Source organism: Callithrix jacchus, chromosome 11, assembly GCF_049354715.1.
Source record: "Callithrix jacchus isolate 240 chromosome 11, calJac240_pri, whole genome shotgun sequence".
Taxonomy (NCBI): Eukaryota; Metazoa; Chordata; class Mammalia; order Primates; family Cebidae; genus Callithrix; species Callithrix jacchus.
The window spans coordinates 50,464,350-50,483,719 of NC_133512.1; the positions used below are offsets into that span (position 1 = coordinate 50,464,350).

General features: G+C 38.4%; 1 protein-coding gene across 50 annotated transcripts in view; it reads left to right on the top strand.

Moving 5' to 3' along the window:
• The window catches only part of ICA1 (islet cell autoantigen 1), a 161,130-nt gene that overhangs the window by 7,878 nt on the left and 133,882 nt on the right, over positions 1-19,370 (top strand). For 20 of the 50 annotated variants that reach the window (XM_035253756.3, XM_035253764.3, XM_078342678.1 and 17 more), the window contains exon 2: positions 15,582-15,621. In XM_035253756.3, coding sequence (XP_035109647.2) covers positions 15,582-15,621 — 40 coding nt within the window. Of the gene's footprint in view, positions 1-15,522; positions 15,622-19,370 lie in introns of all 50 variants that reach the window. The other 30 variants (XM_035253767.3, XM_078342689.1, XM_078342683.1 and 27 more) reach the window with 2 other exon arrangements.

Genomic DNA, 19,370 nt, shown 5'->3' on the forward strand with positions numbered 1-19,370 from the left:
CAATAAGCCATGATTGTGCCACTGCACTCCAGCCTGGGCAACAGTACAAGACCCTGCTCCACCCCCCAAAAAAAAGAAGAGAGAGATGAAAAAGAAGTGATGTTTTCAACTTAGGCCATTCAGTAGATTTAGTGCTGGTAATTAACATAGGGACCACAGGAAGAAGAATTTGGAAGTACAGATGGAAAGAGAGAAGTTTAGTTTTAGATGTGCTGAATTTGAAGTGCCTATGAAACAATACAGGTGAATATTACCATCTGGAGGTGGAAATGTGGATCTGGTGCTCCAGAGAGGTGTGTGATTTGGAAGTTGTTGACATACATCTGGCAGTTGAAGTGACTTCACCTAATGAGAGCAAGTAAATTTCCAAGCTTGGAACCTTAGAGATACTGATATTTGAGATGCAGGCACAGAGGAAAAGAAGCCAGCAAAGAAAAGTGAAAAGATAGAAAAATGTGGAGAATATTTCCTGAAAAGTAGAGGAAGAGGAGGAGCATTTCATGAAAGGTAGAGAACACGGTCAAAGGTTGCGAGAAATGAGGACTTGAGTGGGGCCCATAGTGAAGGATGTTCTCTGGGCTGGTATAGAAAGGAACGAGACAGCATAGGCTTAGACCTCTGAAAGTGAAGAGAAGGAAGAGGAAGGGAACCAAGAGAGAAAGGGGTTGAAGAATGAGGCCTGAGGGTGGAAACCAAGGAAGGTTGACTAATTTGGAAGAGAAGAGACAATAGATGGACTAAGGTGGGCAGGGTTAAGAGTATAGGAGCCATTCTTCCTAGGGAGAAGGAAGAGAACAGCAGGTTATGTCATGGTTCTGGATCACTCCAAAGAAGTAAGCAGGGGTGCACAGGGAGTGGAAACTGTGAGAGAAGGTGCCCAGCGCGGCACCAAGGCCATGGTTCCTCAGAGTGCGTGAAGAGGAAGACTGCCCGTCATCACCCTGCAGAGTTTTCTTCCACCCACTGCTCCCTGAAGGCCAGGAGCTGAGTGTCCTTGTACCTAATGCTGTTGACTCAGTGCTGCCATATGCAGCATTGGCATCACTGTGGAGTGTGTAAACATTGTGTTGTGTTTGTGCCAAGCCACTCCCCACTTTCTGCTTCCTGTTTCTCTCTTTTCTGCACTCCTAACCTGGAGCTCAGTGCCTTCAGGCAAGTTTCTGGGTTTTCTACCTGGGCCTGCCCTTGAGGGTACGTGCCTAATAATCCCTGTCTTTTCTGACCCCCATCAAAATAACTTGTCTTGTGCTTTATAAGCTCTGAGCTTTACTGCTGTTTATCTCCTGAGAAAGTAGCGAGATCCTGGAAAAGGGATCTTTATTAGTTCTCAAATAACACTGACTAGATGACTCAGTAGAGGGAAGCATAATGCTGTCAGTTGGGCGTACATGAACACATAGTATACTTTCTTCTGCTGCCTGCTTCCCTTTGCTGCTGACCTCTGAGATCCTTTTTTTTTTTTGCTCCTCCCTTCCCCTGCCTGGACTGCATGCATTCCCTGCTCCTAAGCCAGCCCAAACTCAAACACGATTTAAGCTGCCACAGCTTAACCAAGGAAAGTTCTGGAATATGTGCCATTTCCAGAGAAAGGAGCTGTGGTGGTTTGTTTACAGCCTGTGCACAGCATACACATTTTATAAACCACATATTGGTGTCTGCATATTTCAATAATTTAATAAGACGAGGTTTGCTCTGTGACTTGGGAAATTTCCCCAAATATCCCTCAGTTCCTTCAATGAAAAGAGGAGGTTGGACTAACTGATCTGTACATTCTTTCCTCACTCTCAGCCAGGAGATGCTGTGGAGTCATAACAAATTGCTTGATCACATCTTTTGGAGGCTTCCATTCATGAATTTAATCTTTTTGTTTTTTTATAAGATGGGGTTTCACCATGATGGCCAGGCTGGTCTTGAACTTCTGATCTCAGGTGATCCACCCACCTCAGCCTCCCAAAGTGCTAGGATTACAGATGTGAGCCACTGCATGAATTTAATCTTAAAAGATGAAAACCTTGTAAACATTAGTGTCTCTAATTATTCTGATGGCTGACATTGGGCTTATGTGCAATTTCATATAATTCTAGTCCCCACATTCATACTCTTGTTCTTCCTTCACACTGGTATTATTAACCATTCATACCTTTCTGTTTCATGTGAATTAAAGTCATCCCTGCATATACACAGACGATTGGTTCTAGGACCACCCTCAGATACCAAATCCACACATACTCAGTCCCGTAGAGCCCTGCAGAACCCATGTATGTATATGAAAAGTTGACTCTTCACATACACAGCCTTCTCATACGAGGTTTTTCTCTTTATATTTAATTAAAAACAAAAAATATAATTAAATATAATTATAAAAAATATAGAAAATATATTTTCTATTTGCCTTGGTTGAAAACAATTGGTGTATAGGTGGACCCATGCAGTTCAAACCCATTCTGTTTAAAGGTTAACTGTATATGTTTCTTATTTATAAATATATGTATACATTTTACAGTTGTGGAAATATGTTGTATATATTACATAATATTGTCCTTATATTTTTACTTCTGATGGTCTTATAGTAGCCCATCCACTACACTTACCATTCACATTAATCTGATTTGAAACAAATAGTACATTTTGCACACAGATTTGAACCTTTTTAAAACAACTTGTAAAAATATAGAGTACAATCATGATTTGGTTATTTCAGAAGAACATATATATGATTTTATTTTTGTAATGACATCTCTGACAAAATATCAGAGATTCTGGGCAGAAATAACTGTTTAAGGTTATTTGTAACTAACTAGTATAGAGTATTGGTGATCTAAGTTATGGAATTAATTTCTAGCTCTTTTGGGAATTGCTTAATGCCTTAGTCTGAGGCTCTCCAACAAAAATATAATAGCAGCTACATATATCATTTAAAACAGTCTACTAGTAGTAAAATATTCATAGTTTAAAATCTAAAAAGAAATAAGCTGGACACTATGGCATGTGCCATGCCTATAATTCCAGCTACTCAGGAGGCTGAGGTGGAAGGATTGTTTGGGCCTAGGACTTCAAGACCAGCCTGGGCAATAACAGGAAGACCCTGTCTCAAAACAAACCAGCAAAAACTAAAAAGAAACAGCTTAAATTAAATTGATAATTCTTCTAACCCAAAATATTCCGATATTGTTTCAACATCAAAAATATGTAATATATAAACAAAAACTATAAATATACCATAGAATATATACTATACATAAATATGTAATATATAAATGCAGCTATATAAAATTTAAATTTATAATATATCAACATGAAATAAAAATAACATAGAACTATAAATAAATATATCGGTTTATTAATGAAACAATTTAATTTTTTGTTCCTAAGTCTTCAAAATCCTGTGTGAATTTTACATTGAGAGCACATCTGAATTCATACCAGCCATATCTCAAATTACCTCTGGCTAGTGTCTGCTTTATTGGACTGCATAGTCGGAGATTATGAAGTTAATTTATTTCAGGTTATTCTTCCATAAAAACAAAATTTAAGTTGGTGCCATTCTTTAAAGTAAGATTTGTAAGAGCCTACCAAGTTTTATAACTTGATCCCAATAAAATACAAGGATAACATTTAGACCTATCATTTAATAATGTTCTATGCTGACATTGAAGGGTGTAGTATTCCTTTATAAAAGTTGATTGAAACTTTTGTCTGATTAGGGTGTTCCTTCATTCTTTACCTTTTGAAGTTAAGCTTTTAGAGGAAATGTTGCCGTAAATACAGAATAAAATCTGTATGTGACATTTGATTTGTTATTTGAAAGTTATATAGACCAAACTAAAATCAAGGGTAAATATAATTTATAGTGTAAATTTTTTAAATTACTTTTTTCTTTAGCAGAGGCAACCCATTTGTTCTGTTTCTAGTGTTGTTTTACATTATGTTTTTTTATCTTTCTAGATTTCTTTTAGATTTGTTGCTTGCAATTACCAACCTCTTTGTTAATACTGCATGATTTTTGGTGTAGCACAAAATTCATCATCAATCCTCCTTTGAAAGGAGGGCTTTAAGCAAAAGAAAGGGGAGCAAGCCCTGGACCACACCTCTAATGAGCAGTTTTGAGTTTTGTGGTTTGTTTTTTCCTGGCTATAATATTTTCAAATAATATTAATGCTGAAGATGATGGCATTTTAGAAAGTAGCTTGGCAATTTTTATTTTTTATTTTTTTGTTTCTATTATAGTTGATATTTTTCTTTCAGAAACGTGTCTTGGAATAGATGAAGAAACAGAGGAAAGTACCAAGTTGTTAACTGGCTGATTAGTGTTTCATTCCCAGCATTTCTCTATGTGAACTTGACCTTTAACTTGATCTTGGAGAAGTCATTTTTGGAACCCCAGTTTTTTCATTATTGAAAGGGAAGATGTTGTGTTTATTATCTGTAAGCTTTCTCTTAGATAAAAATGTCTCTGAGAATAATTTAAATTAATTTTGTTATTTTTGTGACTGGGGGCATCCTAGATGGCAACTAGCCTAGTCTGTTTTACAGATGAGCAAAGTGAAGCCAGATCGCTGAAGTGATGACTATGTATGACATGGTCATGGATTTGCCAGTTTCTATTTATATCAAAGAGCATATTGGGAAACTTTAGGAGTGTGATTTTAATAGTTTTAGGGAGTCATTAAGTTTAATCATTGTTATATTATATATAACACCTGAGTTCTTTTGAAATGCAAATAAAATGGTCATTTGAAAATATTTGGCTGGGCACGGTGGCTCATGCCTGTAATCCTGGCATTGGGAGGCCAAGGTGGGAATATTGCTTGAGCTCAGGGGTTTGAGACTAGCCTTGGCTGGTATTTTACTAAAAATAAAAAAATGAGCTGGGCATATTGGCAAGTGCCTATAGTCCCAGCTACTCAAGAGGCTGAGGTTGGGGGATCACTTGAGACCAGGAGGTCAAGGCTGCAGTGAGCTATAATGACACAATTGCACTCCAGCCTGGGCAACTGAGTAAGACCCTGTCTCAAAAAAAAAAAAAGTTTGTTTTCTTTTTTTAAATAAAAGAAGATATCCTAAGACCTTACTTCATTAGCAGAAAACACCTATTTTAACAGTGACTTGCATCTGTAAGATTTAAATAAAAACTCAGCTTTTAGCTACCTTGAATAAAGTCAGAATAAAACAGAATTCTGACTCACAAAATTAAAATGATTCCATTTCACATTTACTTGTGAATTTATCGAATGTCAAAAATCATTGCAGGAGACACAAAACTGGAAACAGAATCTATTTAAAGTTGTATAGTCACTCAGTCACCCAGGCTGAAGTGCAGTGAGGGGATCATAGCTCACTGCAGCCTTATGTGCAGTTGTGTGGAATGCTCAGGTAATTGTGACCACATCCGAATCTGAAGAGACAAGCTGTGTGGTATTTGAGAGGTAGGAAAAACACCCGAAAAAATCCATCAAAATCATAGTTCTTTAATTAATGCTTAGCTTTTGAAAAGATGGAAGGTTAATTCAACTTCCCATCCTCCATGGGAATCCCCATTTCTCAACCACTTGAGAACAGGATTTGACAAATCCAGATTTTAAGATAATAATTAACATGATTAATTATGCCTGGAGGAATTGTTCCCCCTTTTTTTTTTTTTTTTTTTTTGCTGCTTCTACTGAAAGTATTTTAATATTTATACTCAAACACACTTCTCTCCATAAGAAATTATAAAAATCATTATTGACATAAGAGGAAATGACTAGAGACATCTCAGAAAAATGCTGAAAACATACTTTGCCCAAAGAAATGTACAGACATCCAATTATTTTTTACCTTAGTGCCTAAAACCTCTGACAAATCAGTATTTCCTCTGTTCATGAGGCAAGTGTAGAAGCCATGTGGGAGCCCTGGCTCTGAGGATGATTGGCTTTGTGCTCTCAGGCCCTGTTCTTCCCTGGATCACAAGTCCCATTTCAGATGGAAGAGGCTTTATTCAGTTGTTTCTCATCTCTTTCTAGGCTCTACATTATATGACTTCTGTTTGTTCTTAAGTTACACACGAGAGAAATAAACCCAAAGACCTGCGTCACTTCAGATCATTTGAAAAGAAATAGTCAAGTTTAATAAACTGAGTAGGAGGCACACATTTCCACTTCTCTAAAGAAAAGTTCACTATATTTGAGTTTTATAAAATTATTGCTTGATGTGTAAGTTTTAGTGTATGGAAGAATAAAATACTGAAAACTGGCCATATTTCCAGATGAAATTGATCTCTGAAATAACAGGAAAATGGAATGAGGAAGAAGTTATATAAATTAGTATCATGCAACGGAAAGCTAAATCTAAGAGGCATGTCACCAGCTTCCAACATTTGTGATGGATAGTCCAAAAACTAACTCCCTAACAAAGGACAAAAAAGGTGCCCACCAAGTGTGAAATAAACAGCATTGAGTGTCCACCCTCCAATGGCTACTGAGTGTATCTAAATGCCGAAGGTGGCACATGGTGCTTCAGAGACTGGCCCCTCTGTTTACCCTGTCCTATGTCTCATCTTTAAGTTATAATGCACAACTGCTTACAGTTGGTTACACACACCACTGGCAGTTCTGTTGTGGAAGAATTTGTTCATTTCATTCCCTTTGCCTAGAATAACACCACCATGCTTCCAGCCTTTGCCTCACCAGCAACTACTAATTCTTAGAGACTCAGCCCAGAGGCTGTGTAGGAAACCAGCTCTGTGCCTCTGCTCTGTGTCCCTCGAACCCTGACCCTTTCCTCTGCCATGGCATTTTGCCCCATCACAGGCAACATGTAACATGATGGCAGATTCTTTTTTTCAGTTATATGCAAATAGCCACAAAAGTCTGGGGCATATAGTGTTGTGTAATTTACTGTGGTTTGATTTTAAAGAATTACTCTGCATTTCATCAAATATAAGAAAATATTGATCAGGAGATCTTACCATTTATATTCCATGAAGAAAGAAAAGTGACTCCCTGATAGCTGACAAGGTAGTGAAACAGCAATGTTGGAATGTGAACATATTTGTACCGTAGATTCCATGGTATGTGGTGCTGTGAGGCTGGTGTTTAGGAATGAGTGATTTTACTGTGGGATGTGTCTAATGCACCACTTTGTACCCCCATCATTTGCGAGACTCTGTTCTGTTCTGAAAAGTGTGTTTCTTTTCTTTTGAGACATTGAGGGAGTGGTGGGCATCTTAGTCTGCTACCCAGGCTAGAGTGCAGTGCTATGATCTCAGCTCACTGCAACTTCCGCCTCCCTGGCTCAAAGGATTCTCCCACCTCAGCCTCCCAAATAGCTGCGGCCACAGATGCACACCACCATGCCCAGCTAATTTTTTATATTTTTGGTAGAGACAAGGTCTCAACGTGTTGCCAAGGCTGGTCTCAAAGTTCTGAGCTCAAGCAATCCCCTTCCCTTGGCCTCTCAAAGTGCCAGGATTCCTTCCTGTCATGAGCCACTGCGCCTGGTCTGAAAAAAGCGTGTTTCTTATGGGGAAAGTAATAGCCCTCCACTTCCCAAATAACTGAAGAGCTCTAAGGTAATGATCATTTTTATATAGAAAATAGAAATTATGAATAAATAAGAGGAAAATGATAAATTTGGCATTGGTTCAGATATGCAATTCAAGAGACTCCACCATATGCTTAGTACAGACACAAGAAAAAGGGATTCTGGACTCAGTTTCAGCTGGGACTCCGACCAACAGAAGAGCTACGCACTGAATGGAAGAGAAAATTCTACCACTAAAGTTGTAAAGGTAATTAATTTGCAACATGAGTCTTTGCATAGGTAACTGGATGTGCTTAGGAAACATGATTCAAGAGGAAGCCAGTTCCATATTAAAAAGAAATCGTTGATCTAATAAACTGACGTGAAAGTACACGTTTCCGCTTCTCTGAAGAAAAGTTAACTACATTGAGTTTTACCCGGTTACTGCCTGATGTGTTTTAGCATATGAAAGAAAAGATATTGAAAACTAGTCAAATTTTTTGGGTTGAGAATACCAATATAGTGGAATGACACTGATCTTACCTTTATTCTGAACAAGGATTGGCTCCAGAATTTTAGATTCTTTGCATAATTCAAAAGTAATCAGAAGTTCCATCAGCTAACTCCACTGCCTTAAGAAAGTGCATAGAAAAAGAGTTCTAGGTCAGAACAAGCATCCATTGCAGCTGAAGCCAGCTTATATGAAATGATGAAAATGCCTTCTTAGATTATATTTCCAAGGAGAAGAATCTAGTGTCTGGGTTCAAGGCAGCTAGGGACAAACTGACTCCTCTCTACTCTGTAGCAATGAATCAAACTCTGTACTTACAACCTGGCCTGTTTTAACATTCTGTGTACCTTTGGGTGTTAGGAAAACACTTTATGCGTATCTTATTCATGGCCAGGTTTTCCAGTTTTTCAAAATGGGTTGTTTTGGTTTTTTCTTTGGTCTTTTCTTTTTTGAGACAGGATCTTACTCTGTCACCCAGGCTACAATGCAGTAGCTCCATCATGGCTTACTGCAGCAGCTTCGTGGCTCACTGCAGCCTTGACCTCCTGGGCTCAATTGATCCTCCCATGTCAGCCTCCTGATTACCTGGGATTACAGGCATGTGCCACCATGCCTAGCTAATTTCTTCTTATTATTATTTTTTTTTTTTTGTAGAGACAGGGTTTTGCCATGTTCACCCAGGCTGGTCTCAAACTCCTGGGCTCAAGTGATCCACTTGCCTTAGCCTCCCAAAGTGCTGGGATTACAGGCATGAGGCATCACACTCAGCCTAAAATGTTTTGTTTGTTTTATACTTTAGGTTCTGGGGTACACGTGCAGAACTTACAGGTTTGTTACATAGTTACAAACCATGCCATGGTGGTTTGCTGCATCTATCACCCTGTCATCTACATTAAGTATTTCTCCTAATGCTATCCCTCCCCCAGCCTCCCACCCATTGACAGGTCCCAGTGTGTGATGTTCTCCTCCCTGTGCCCATGTGTTCTGATTGTTCACCTCCCACTTATGAGGGAGAACATGCAGTGCTTGGTTTTCTGTTCTTGTGTCAGTTTGCTGAGAATGATGGTTTCCTGATTCATCCATGTCCCTGCAAAGGACATAAACTCATTGTTTTTTATGGCTGCATAGTAATCCATAGTGTATATGTGCCACATTTTCCTTGTCCAGTCTATCATCAATGGACATTTGGGTTGGCTCCAAGTCTTTGCTATTGTGACCAGTGCCACAGCAAACATACATGTGCATGTGTTTGTATAATAGAATGATTTATAATCCTTTAGGTTATATACCCAGTAATGGGATTGCTGGGTCAAATGGTATTTATGGTTCTAGAACCTTGAGGAGTCGCCACACTGTCTTTCACAATGGTTGAACTAATTTACACTCTCACCAACAGTGTAAAAGTGTTCCTATTTCTCCACATCCTCTCCAGCATCTGTTGTTTCCTGACTTTTTAATGCTCACCATTCTAACTAGCATGAGATAGTATCTCCATGTGGTTTTGATTTGCATTTCTCTAATGGCTAGTGATGACTAGCTTTTTTTAGTATGTTTGTTGGCTGCATAAATGTCTTCTTTTGAAAATTGTCTGTTCATATCCTTCACCCATTTTTTGATGGGGTTGTTTGTTTTTTTCTTGTAAATTTGTTTAAGTTCTTTGTAGATTCTGGATATTAGCCCTCTAAAGTGGTTTTTAAATGGCTCTAGCAAGTAATGACAAACTGGATGATTGCTGCAGTCTTTTGCCTGTCTACATGGGGGAATAAAATTGAGGACTCAGCATAGCAAGCATATATAAAGAGGAAAAATGAGCATAGTTATTGCATAGAATCCCAACATACAACCTGAACAAAGTAACCTTCCCCCCGTTCTCTCAATTCTTCCCACAGAGCAAGGTGGTTTCTCAGTTAAATGGATGTGGCTGAGAACAACAGTAGTTTTAATGCCTGGTGTTGGACCATGAGGTGAATATATTGCAACCACTTCAAGGTACAGCCTGGGAAAATCTAAAGGGTTTAGCATCACCTAAGAAGAGGGTGCTGACCTCAGCAGCAGTTCTACCTCTGAGCAGGAAGTTGCCTTTTCTTCCTTTTTATTTCTGCCTTTTTATTTCTTCTTCTTACCAACTCATTCCCACACTCCTAGGGTTGTTATATCAAAATTAGAAACTTGCTTTTCATTGATCTGTTAACTCTTGAGCCTCTGCTTCTTTGAGCAGATGTTAATTATTGGTGCCACTGCTTTGTCTTCTTTGAGGAAACAGTTTAACTGTGAAACATACACATTCATGTGATGAAGTTGTGCTGACTGTGACAATATCATGGTACTCACAGTCCCTAAGCATCTTCATACTTGCTCTTCTTTGCTTATCTCCCAAGGTAAGATGACCACAAGAAGATGTTTAAAATGTCTTTTCGGTGTCATTAAAAGCTGGAGATGTGACACCATTCACTTTGGGCTTGCTTCATAAGTGCCTTGTGGCAGAAGTGGAGAAATAGCTTCTTTTGCAGAATCATGAAGTTTTAGCTAATCATAGACTGTATTCCATTTTACAGAGAAAATATTTTTACAGCAGAACTTACAAATTTGGGGATCATTAAGGGGACATTGTTATATGTCCATCGCAAATGTCAAAGCTCTCCTGATTCTGGAAGTTATATATCTGTCTTTACTGCTAAACTAGCACTGTTCAATATGGTATCTACTAACCCCATTTGGCTCTTGAGTACTTAATATGACTAGTGTGAATTGAGAGTTGCTGAAAGTAATAGTAATATAAGATATACACTATATTTTAGACTTGGTACAGAAATATTAATGTAAAATATATCAGTCATTTTTATACTGATTATATATTGAAATAATAGTTTAGATATATTGGATTAAATAAAATACAGAAACATTAATTTCACTGTTTTTCAATTTTTTAACATGGCTATTAGAACATTTAAACTTACATATGTAGCTCACAGCATATTTCTATTGGACAGACCTGATCTCTACTTGAGGCCAGGAAGAGTGACTGGCACATATTCATTAAATGCTCAGTTCATGTCTGATAAACTAAACTACTGAACTGAAATGAATGCATGACGATTGTAATGGTTTTTTAAAGTAGCAATTTTGATGCTGTGGATTTTGAAAGTAATAGAGCAAAACAAAATAGATTTGTGTCAGGAAATATTAAGATGTTTATTAATCGTCTCTGGTGTGTAGAGTGGAACATTTATAAAAAGGGATGTTAGTTAGCACTGGCTCCAGCTGCCTTCTTTTTTTTTTTTTTTTTTTTTTTTGAGACGAAGTTTCACTCTTGTTACCCAGGCTGGAGTGCAATGGCACAATCTCGGCTCACCGCAACCTACGCCTCCTGGGTTCCTGGGTTCAAGCAATTCTCTGCCTCAGCCTCCTGAGTAGCTGGGATTACAGGCACTCGCCACCATGCCCAGCTAATTTTTTGTATTTTTAGTAGAGACGGGGTTTCACCATGTTGACCAGGAGGGTATTGATCTCTTGACCTCACGATCCACCTGCCTCAGCCTCCCAAAGTGCTGGGGTTACAGGCTTAAGCCACCATGCCCGGACTCCAGCTGCCTTCTAATGAGATGTTCAGATGTACCCTGTAGAACTGACCTTATTTTGGCCGTTTATGATTCTTTTGCTCCCATGCCTATAATCCAGTAGTTTGTTCAAGAAAGACTCATTTCCAGAAAGAATTTTCCCTGTGTGCCATTTAGCTGTGGTTCTCAGACTTTAATGTGCTTAAGAATCACTTGCAAAGCCTGTTATAAAACTAGATTCCCAGAGATTCTAGTTCACTGGGAAAGGTATGGGGTCTAGGATTCTGTGTATTAGTACCCCCAGAAGATTTCAGTGCAAATGGCTCGTGAACAATACCTTGAGGAACACTGCCATATGCTATTATAATCTGGGAATAGCCTGGAAATCTAGGTAGAAGGAGCAACTTGCTCAGCAATTTGTGTTATCTATAACTATAAATGACATATATTATAAGAACTTACACTATGAAGGATTTAAATTAATAGGTATTTTAATAAGCAAAAATGTTAAAGTCATAGTAAAGGAAATAATCAAACAGAGTAAAAAACTAATCTACAGAATAGGAGAAAATATTTGCAAACCATATATTGGATAAGGGATCAATATCTGGACTATATAGAGAACTCCTTCAAGTCAGTAACAACAAAATGACCCAATTTAAAAATGGGCTAAAACACCATATGTTCTCACTCATAGGTGGGTATTGAACAACGAGAACACATGGACTTGGAGAGGAGCATCACACACTGGGGACAGTTGGGGGGGTACGGGAGAGACAGTGAGGGGTGGGGATGGTGGGGAGAGATAACATGGGGAGGAATGCCAGATATATTATGCACCTAAAGTAAAATAAATAAATTTAAAAAAAGAAAGAAAAATGATGAAACATTCCATTCCCATGGCTCATCTCAAACTGTCTCCCTTCATGCACATGTATCCCATATTTAACCAATTACTATTCTATAAAATAAATAAATAAAATAAAAATGGGCTAAAGACCTGCATAGACATTTCTCCAAAGAAAATATACAAATGGCCAAAAAATATGAAAAGATGCACAGTATCACTAATCATCAGAGAACTGCAAACCATCCCCTCACAATACTTAGGATGGCTATTATTTTTTAAAATGGAAACAAGCATTGACAAGGATGTAGAGAAAGTGGAACCCTTGCATACTGTCAGTGGGCTTGAAATGGTGCAGCTGCTGTGGAAAACAATATGGTTTCCTCAAAAAATTTAAGTATAGAACCACCATATAATCCTGCAGTCCAAATTCTGTGTATTTATGCAAAAGCACTGAAAACAGGATCTCAGAGAGATACATTAAGTCCTCATATAATGTCATTGATAAGTTGTTGAAAACGGCAACTTTAGGCAAAATTACATAAACCATTGTTTCTCATCAACATTATAATGAAACAGTGTTTTTCAGGAGCTGATGTACATCATTTTGCCTAAAGTTGCAGCTTCCAAGAACCTGTCAGTGACTTTAAGTGAGAACTTAACTGTACACTGTGTTCGTTACAGCATTATTCCAGGTAGCCAAGATGTGAAAGCAACCTAAATGTCCATTGACACACAAATGGATAAAGAAAATGGTGTGTATGTATATGTATAAAACATTGCATAGATACAATACAATATTATTCAGCCTTAGAAAAGAAGGAAGTGCTGTCATATACTATAACATAGATGAACCTTAAATGCATTATGCTAGGTAAAATAAGCCAATCACAAAACACAAATACTGCATGTTTGCATTTTTATGAGGTATCTAAAGTAGTCAAATTCATGGAATGAGAAAGTAGAATAGTGTTTGCTGGGGACTGGAGGAAGGGAAAATGGGGAGTTGTTCAATGGGTGTAGAATTTCAGTCATGCAAGATGAAAAAGTTCTAGAGATCTGTTGTACAACAGTGTGCATATTGTTAGCACTACTATACTGGACACTATTAAATTGTTAAAAGAATGAACATTTGTTTTACAAAAATAGAAAAATTAATAAAAAAGTGCCAACTATCTTGATAGTTCATGGTGAAATTGAACTCAAGAGAAGAGCATGAATTCCATTTCCTTTCAACAACCTCTATTTATGAGAAATTTTGTTGGAAATTTTAAGCTAACTAAAGTAAACGTGTACTTACCGTGAAGCTGTGTGGATGGTGAGAGGACTGGGGGTTGGTAGCCTCTCCATGATGCACTGAGTGGAGGGCAGAGCGTATTCACCCTGAATGTCATTCCCAAACCAGCTTCTCCAGATATTTGGATGCCCTCCGCAAGGAAGAGAGATGCTCATTACAGTATGTTGTCATTTCAGAGGCATCTGACACTCTGAAAATTCTCTTCATCCTCTCTCATCCCCATACCTGAAGCCTGGGATTTCCACACCTTAATTTTGTTCCCTTGAAACATTTTAAATAGCCTAGGAAATCTTTAATCATTTTAGGAGTTCTAGTTGCCAGGACCCTTTCTGAGACCAAAGGAGAATGATTGGATTGATTTTGTGAAGCAGTCTGAGCATTCATATGCTGTGAGCATTCACTCTGGCAAGTTTGTATCTGGCCAGTGACCATTCTTTTGGGTTGTAAACTTTCTGTTCTTTCCAGGGACTGCTAGGCAAGTGGGCTAATTTGGCTGGGCTGGTGGGCCCTGCCCCTGGGGTGGGCTAGCTTCCATGAGTGGAGCAGATGGAGTGAGGGCCGAGACATTAAGTGACTCCAGTATTTACTAACAAGACAAATATACAAGGCTAGGCTGGCAGATACCTATTTTCCTCCTTTGCACCCTTCTTGGTATCATATTCAAGCCTATCAACTCTTTTTTGGTTTCTGGTTGAGGTTTTTAAATTTTGTTCTATTTTTGTTTTTGTTTTGGCAATGTGCTGGTTTGTTTCTTTAAAAATGTTGATTATAAACTATTTCAAATCTATAAAGAGGTATACAGATGCAGTATACTCACCACCTAGCTTAACAAAGAGAACATTATGTGTGCACTTGAAGCCACTGTATATCTCTCTTTTTTTTTTCCTTTTTTAGTTATGTATTGTGTCCAGTTTTTCTTTTTTTTTTTATTGCATTTTAGGTTTTGGGGTACATGTGCAGAGCATGCAATACAGTTGCATAGGTACACACATGGCAGTGTGTTTTGTTTGCTTTCTCCCCTTCACCCACATTTGGCATTTCTCCCCAGGCTATCTCTTCCCATCTCCCCCTCCCACTGGCCCTCCCCTTTTCCCCCCAATAGACCCCAGTGTTTAGTACTCCCCTCTCTGTGTCCATGTGTTCTCATTTTTCATCACCCGCCTATGAATGAGAATATGCGGTGTTTCATTTTCTGTTCTTGTGTCAGTTTGCTGAGAATGATGTTCTCCAGATTCATCCATGTCCCTACAAATGACACGAACTCATCATTTCTGATTGGTGCATAATATTCCATGGTGTATATGTGCCACATTTTCCCAATCCAGTCTATCATCAATGGGCATTTGGGTTGATTCCAGGTCTTTGCTATTGTAAACAGTGCTGTGTATATCTCTCTTGAATCATGTCCCACACCATCTCCTGCAGTTGTCTGCTGTCTGGAACTTAGTGTTCCTCATTGCTAAGCAATTCTTTATACCTTTACCAGATAATATTTTATACCTCAACAACATAGAGCACTGTTTTACATATTTTAAAGCTTTATATAAATGGTATTATATTTAATATACTCTTCTGCAACCTGCTTTTTCATCCAACCTGCCTGTTCACTTTTTAAACTTTACCTGGGATATTTCTCCCAGTCTTACGTAGCTATGCTGTTGTCATCACCCGTGTGTAGCATTACTGTGTAATAGTGCTGGACCCTAAAACACAGCTAGAAACGGCTTAGATTGAAGCATTTTATGTGTGTCAAATTAATATGTAACTATAGTATAGTGTGTAACTGTTAAACATATTTGTTTTATTTCAGGTTATAATATAACTTATCTTCTCATGCTTTTTTCCTGCCCCTTCTCCCCAAATAATCAGCAGTAGAAAAAGAAGAAGAAAACATGTCAGGACACAAATGGTAAGTAATTTTTCATCTTTACTAAATTGGGAAAGGCTAATGAAAGTAGAAAGCATATCACATATGCTCAATAAATGTTTATTGAATGGAAAAACAAGTGATACACTAGCAGTAAGTATCACGTTAGCCCTCACCAATGCTGAGTCAAATTCAATATCCCTGTTAAATATGGTGTGGAAACCAAGTAAGAAAAAAGATTGTAAATTCTTATCTAATGTGCATTCTCTAAGAAATTCACATATGTCTGACTTTTCTCTTGGGAATCTAATGATCGTTTTTCTTACCACCATTTTGTCTAATATAATGATTTGATGCATTTTTTTTAGTGTCTTATTTATAATTTCTAACCTTAGAGTTACAAGGGAATTTTATGTTAGGGCAGCTATAAAATAAAGAATGACTCTACAACCACACATTACTCACACTTACTCTATAGTCATGACTTCAACCATCCTGGACATTCAGGAGCCAATCATTGTCGAAAGTAAATGATGCTGAATAAAGTAGATGTGATAACCAAAGGGCAATGTTACCACGGACATTTATGCACCTCTAACATATCTAAGCAGCATCTTAAACCTCTTGTAAAGTCCAGCATCTTAAACCTCTTGTAAGGTCCAGAGCTCTTCAAGCACTGTTTCCGAATTCTTTTGAACCCATGACCCACCAATCAAGTAGATCTTTGTGAACTTTTATTTTCCTTAACTTGTATCATGAAAAAAAATGTGTTACATATTTTTTTAATGCACAGTGAATTACAATAAATACACCTTTTTTTTTTTTTTTTGAGACAAAGTATCGCTGTGTCACCCAGGCTGGAGTGCAATGGTGTGATCTCGACTCACTGCAACCTCCTCCTCTCAGGTTCAAGCAAGTCTCCTGCCTCAGTCTCCCAAGTAGCTGGTATTACAGGTGTGCACTTCCATGCCTGGCTAATTTTTGTTTGTTTGTTTGTTTTTGGTAGAAACTGTTTCACCATGTCGGCCAGGCTAGTCTCAAACTCCTGACCTCAAGTGATCCACCCACCTTGGCCTCCCAAAGTGCTGGGATTACGGACATGAGCTACTATGCCTGGCCAGAAATACACTTTTTAACCCCTCACCTCTCTGTAGAGAAGCAACATACCCAAATCCTCTGTGATATCAAATGTCAGACTTCAAAAGAATTTTTATATGTCTTAAATGTAATGGCTTTTTTTAAGTAATTAATAAATGGCTAAAGGACCTAATTTCCCTGAGTAAAAGAGAAAAAAAAGTCCCTATAATCTCCAGCTGACACTTCTCTAAGAGTTGTCAGACATTTTACACTTTTTTAGTTGTTTCAACTTGACCCATTATGACAAAGGTTGGCTCCATCTTGGGACCCTCTTTGGTTGTGATATCCTGGCAGCAGGCTCAAAGAAGTATTAATAGTTACTCACCTAAGAGAGACTGGACAGCCCCAAGAAGTGGGTCCTTTACCAAATCCCTCCTCCCACTTACTCCACATCTTGCTGCTGAAATGCAGGGGCTACAGAGTACGTTGAAATGAACACTGGACTGCGATGTAGAGGTTTGGATTTCACTCTTGTGTGACTTTGGCCAAGATTCTTAACCTTTTGAAATATAAGATTCCTCATTTGTTAAATGATAGTGGATAAGGGGTGTTCACTAAATTTCTGAACTCCCTTTTATTTTCCAAACAGAATTTTTCCCCCCGTTAATCCATGATCTTTGACAAAAAAGAAAAAAAGAATACAAAGAAGTCCATTCCATGTCCCATTCTTGAGAATCCCATTCCCCCAAAATAACCAGTCTTTGGAGTATATTCTTCCAGGCTTTTAATGTGCATATTCTATAGAGAGATTATCTTTTATATAAGTGTTATATGTATTTCATCTTATTTTCCCTGCTATGAGCTCATAATATGACTTTTAAATAATGCAGAAAGATACAAAGTAGACCATGAAAGTCTCCCATAATCCTACTTCTCTCTCCAAAGATAACCATTTGTAAGGATCAGAAATGCCTTCTGACTTTTTAAGAATAAATGTGAAAATTGAAAATTGTAAATTTAATTAAATTGTAAATGAAGGAAAGTATAAATCATCAGGTTTTGAGATACTGGTATTTTGATATAGTCATATAAACCAACTCATGTTTCAGTACAAGCCTGGTACATTTTGGGTAGTAATGAGAAGGGACAGAAGAAGGTACATCTCCACAGAGGAGAGTTGCCTGAGGGTCCAGGGAGGCCTTTGGGGCAGGAACTCTAGGTCGAAGAGGATGTGGACGAAGCAAGGGGAGGGATGAAACTCCATCAGCAAACTTTCTGCCATATTTGAGGTACTCAAATCACTTTTACACAATTCCATTTCATTTTTTAATTACTTTGATTTCTTTTCTTTTTTTTTTTTTCAGAGACAGGGTCTCACCTGTTTCCTAGTCTTAAGTGCAGTGGTATGATTATGGCTTCCTGAAGCCTCAAACTCCTGGGCTTGAACAATCCACCCACTTCAGTCTCCTGAATAGCTTTGTATCATAGGCATATGCCACTACACCTGGCTAAATTTTTGTAGAGATGGGGTCTTACTATGTTGCCCAGGCTGGTCTCAAACTCCTGGCCTCAAGCAATCCTCCAGCCTGGGCCTCCCAAAATGCTAGAATTAAAGGCAGGAGCCACCACACCAGGCCAGTTTCTAATTTCTTCTCCATGTACTTTTTGATTTGGTCTTCAATATAAACCTCCTGAAAAATGGCTTTCCATCTAAATTTTAAGCATTTATATTAAAGAGTTTAAAGCTTTTTGGGTTTTGTTTGTTTTTTGTTTTTGAGACAGAGTCTTGCTCTGTCACCAGCCTGGCGTGTAGTGATCTCAGTTCACTGCAACCTCCGCCTCCTGGGTTCAAGTGATTGTCCTGCCTCAGCTGGGACTACAGGTGCATACCACCATGCCTGGCTAATTTTTTATATCTTTAGTAGAGATGGGGTTTCATCGTGCTAGTCAGGATGGATTCGATCTCCTGACTATTTACTGATCCATCAGCCTCAGCCTCCCAAAGTGCTGGGATTACAGACATGAGCCACTGTGCCTGGCTAAAGTTTTTAATATCAGAATCCTACAACCAGTTTTAAATTTATTTTATTTTTATTGTATTGTGGTAAGAACAGTTACCACGAAGTCAACCCTCTTAAATTTTAGGTGCATAATATAATATTGTTAATAATAGTCACCATGGGGCTGGGTGTGGTGACTCACACCTGTAATCCCAGCACTTTGGGAGGCTGAGGTGGGAGGATCATCTGAGTTCAGGAGTTCAAGACCAGCCTGGCCAAAATGGTGAAACCCCATCTCTACTAAAAAAAAATACAAAAATTAGCTGGATATGGTGGCACATGCCTGTAACCCCAACTACTCAGGAGGCTGAGGCAGGATAATTGCTTGAAACTGGGAGGTAGAGCTTGCAGTGAGCCCAGATCATGTCATTGCATGCCAGCCTGGGCAACAAGAATGAAACTCTGTCTCAAAAAATAAAAACCCAACAACAGTAGGTACCAAGTCGCACAGCAGATCTCTAGAGCTTATTCATCTTGCATAACTGAAACTTTGTGCTCCTTAGAGAGCAGTTTCTCATTTCCTCCTACCTTCCAGCCACTGGTAACCGCCATTCTACCCTCTTGCCTCTGAGTCTATTTTCAAATCCTCTGTAACAGATCTTAAGTGTGATGTTCTTCACCCTCTTATCTCTGCTTTTTTGCCATCACCTAGGT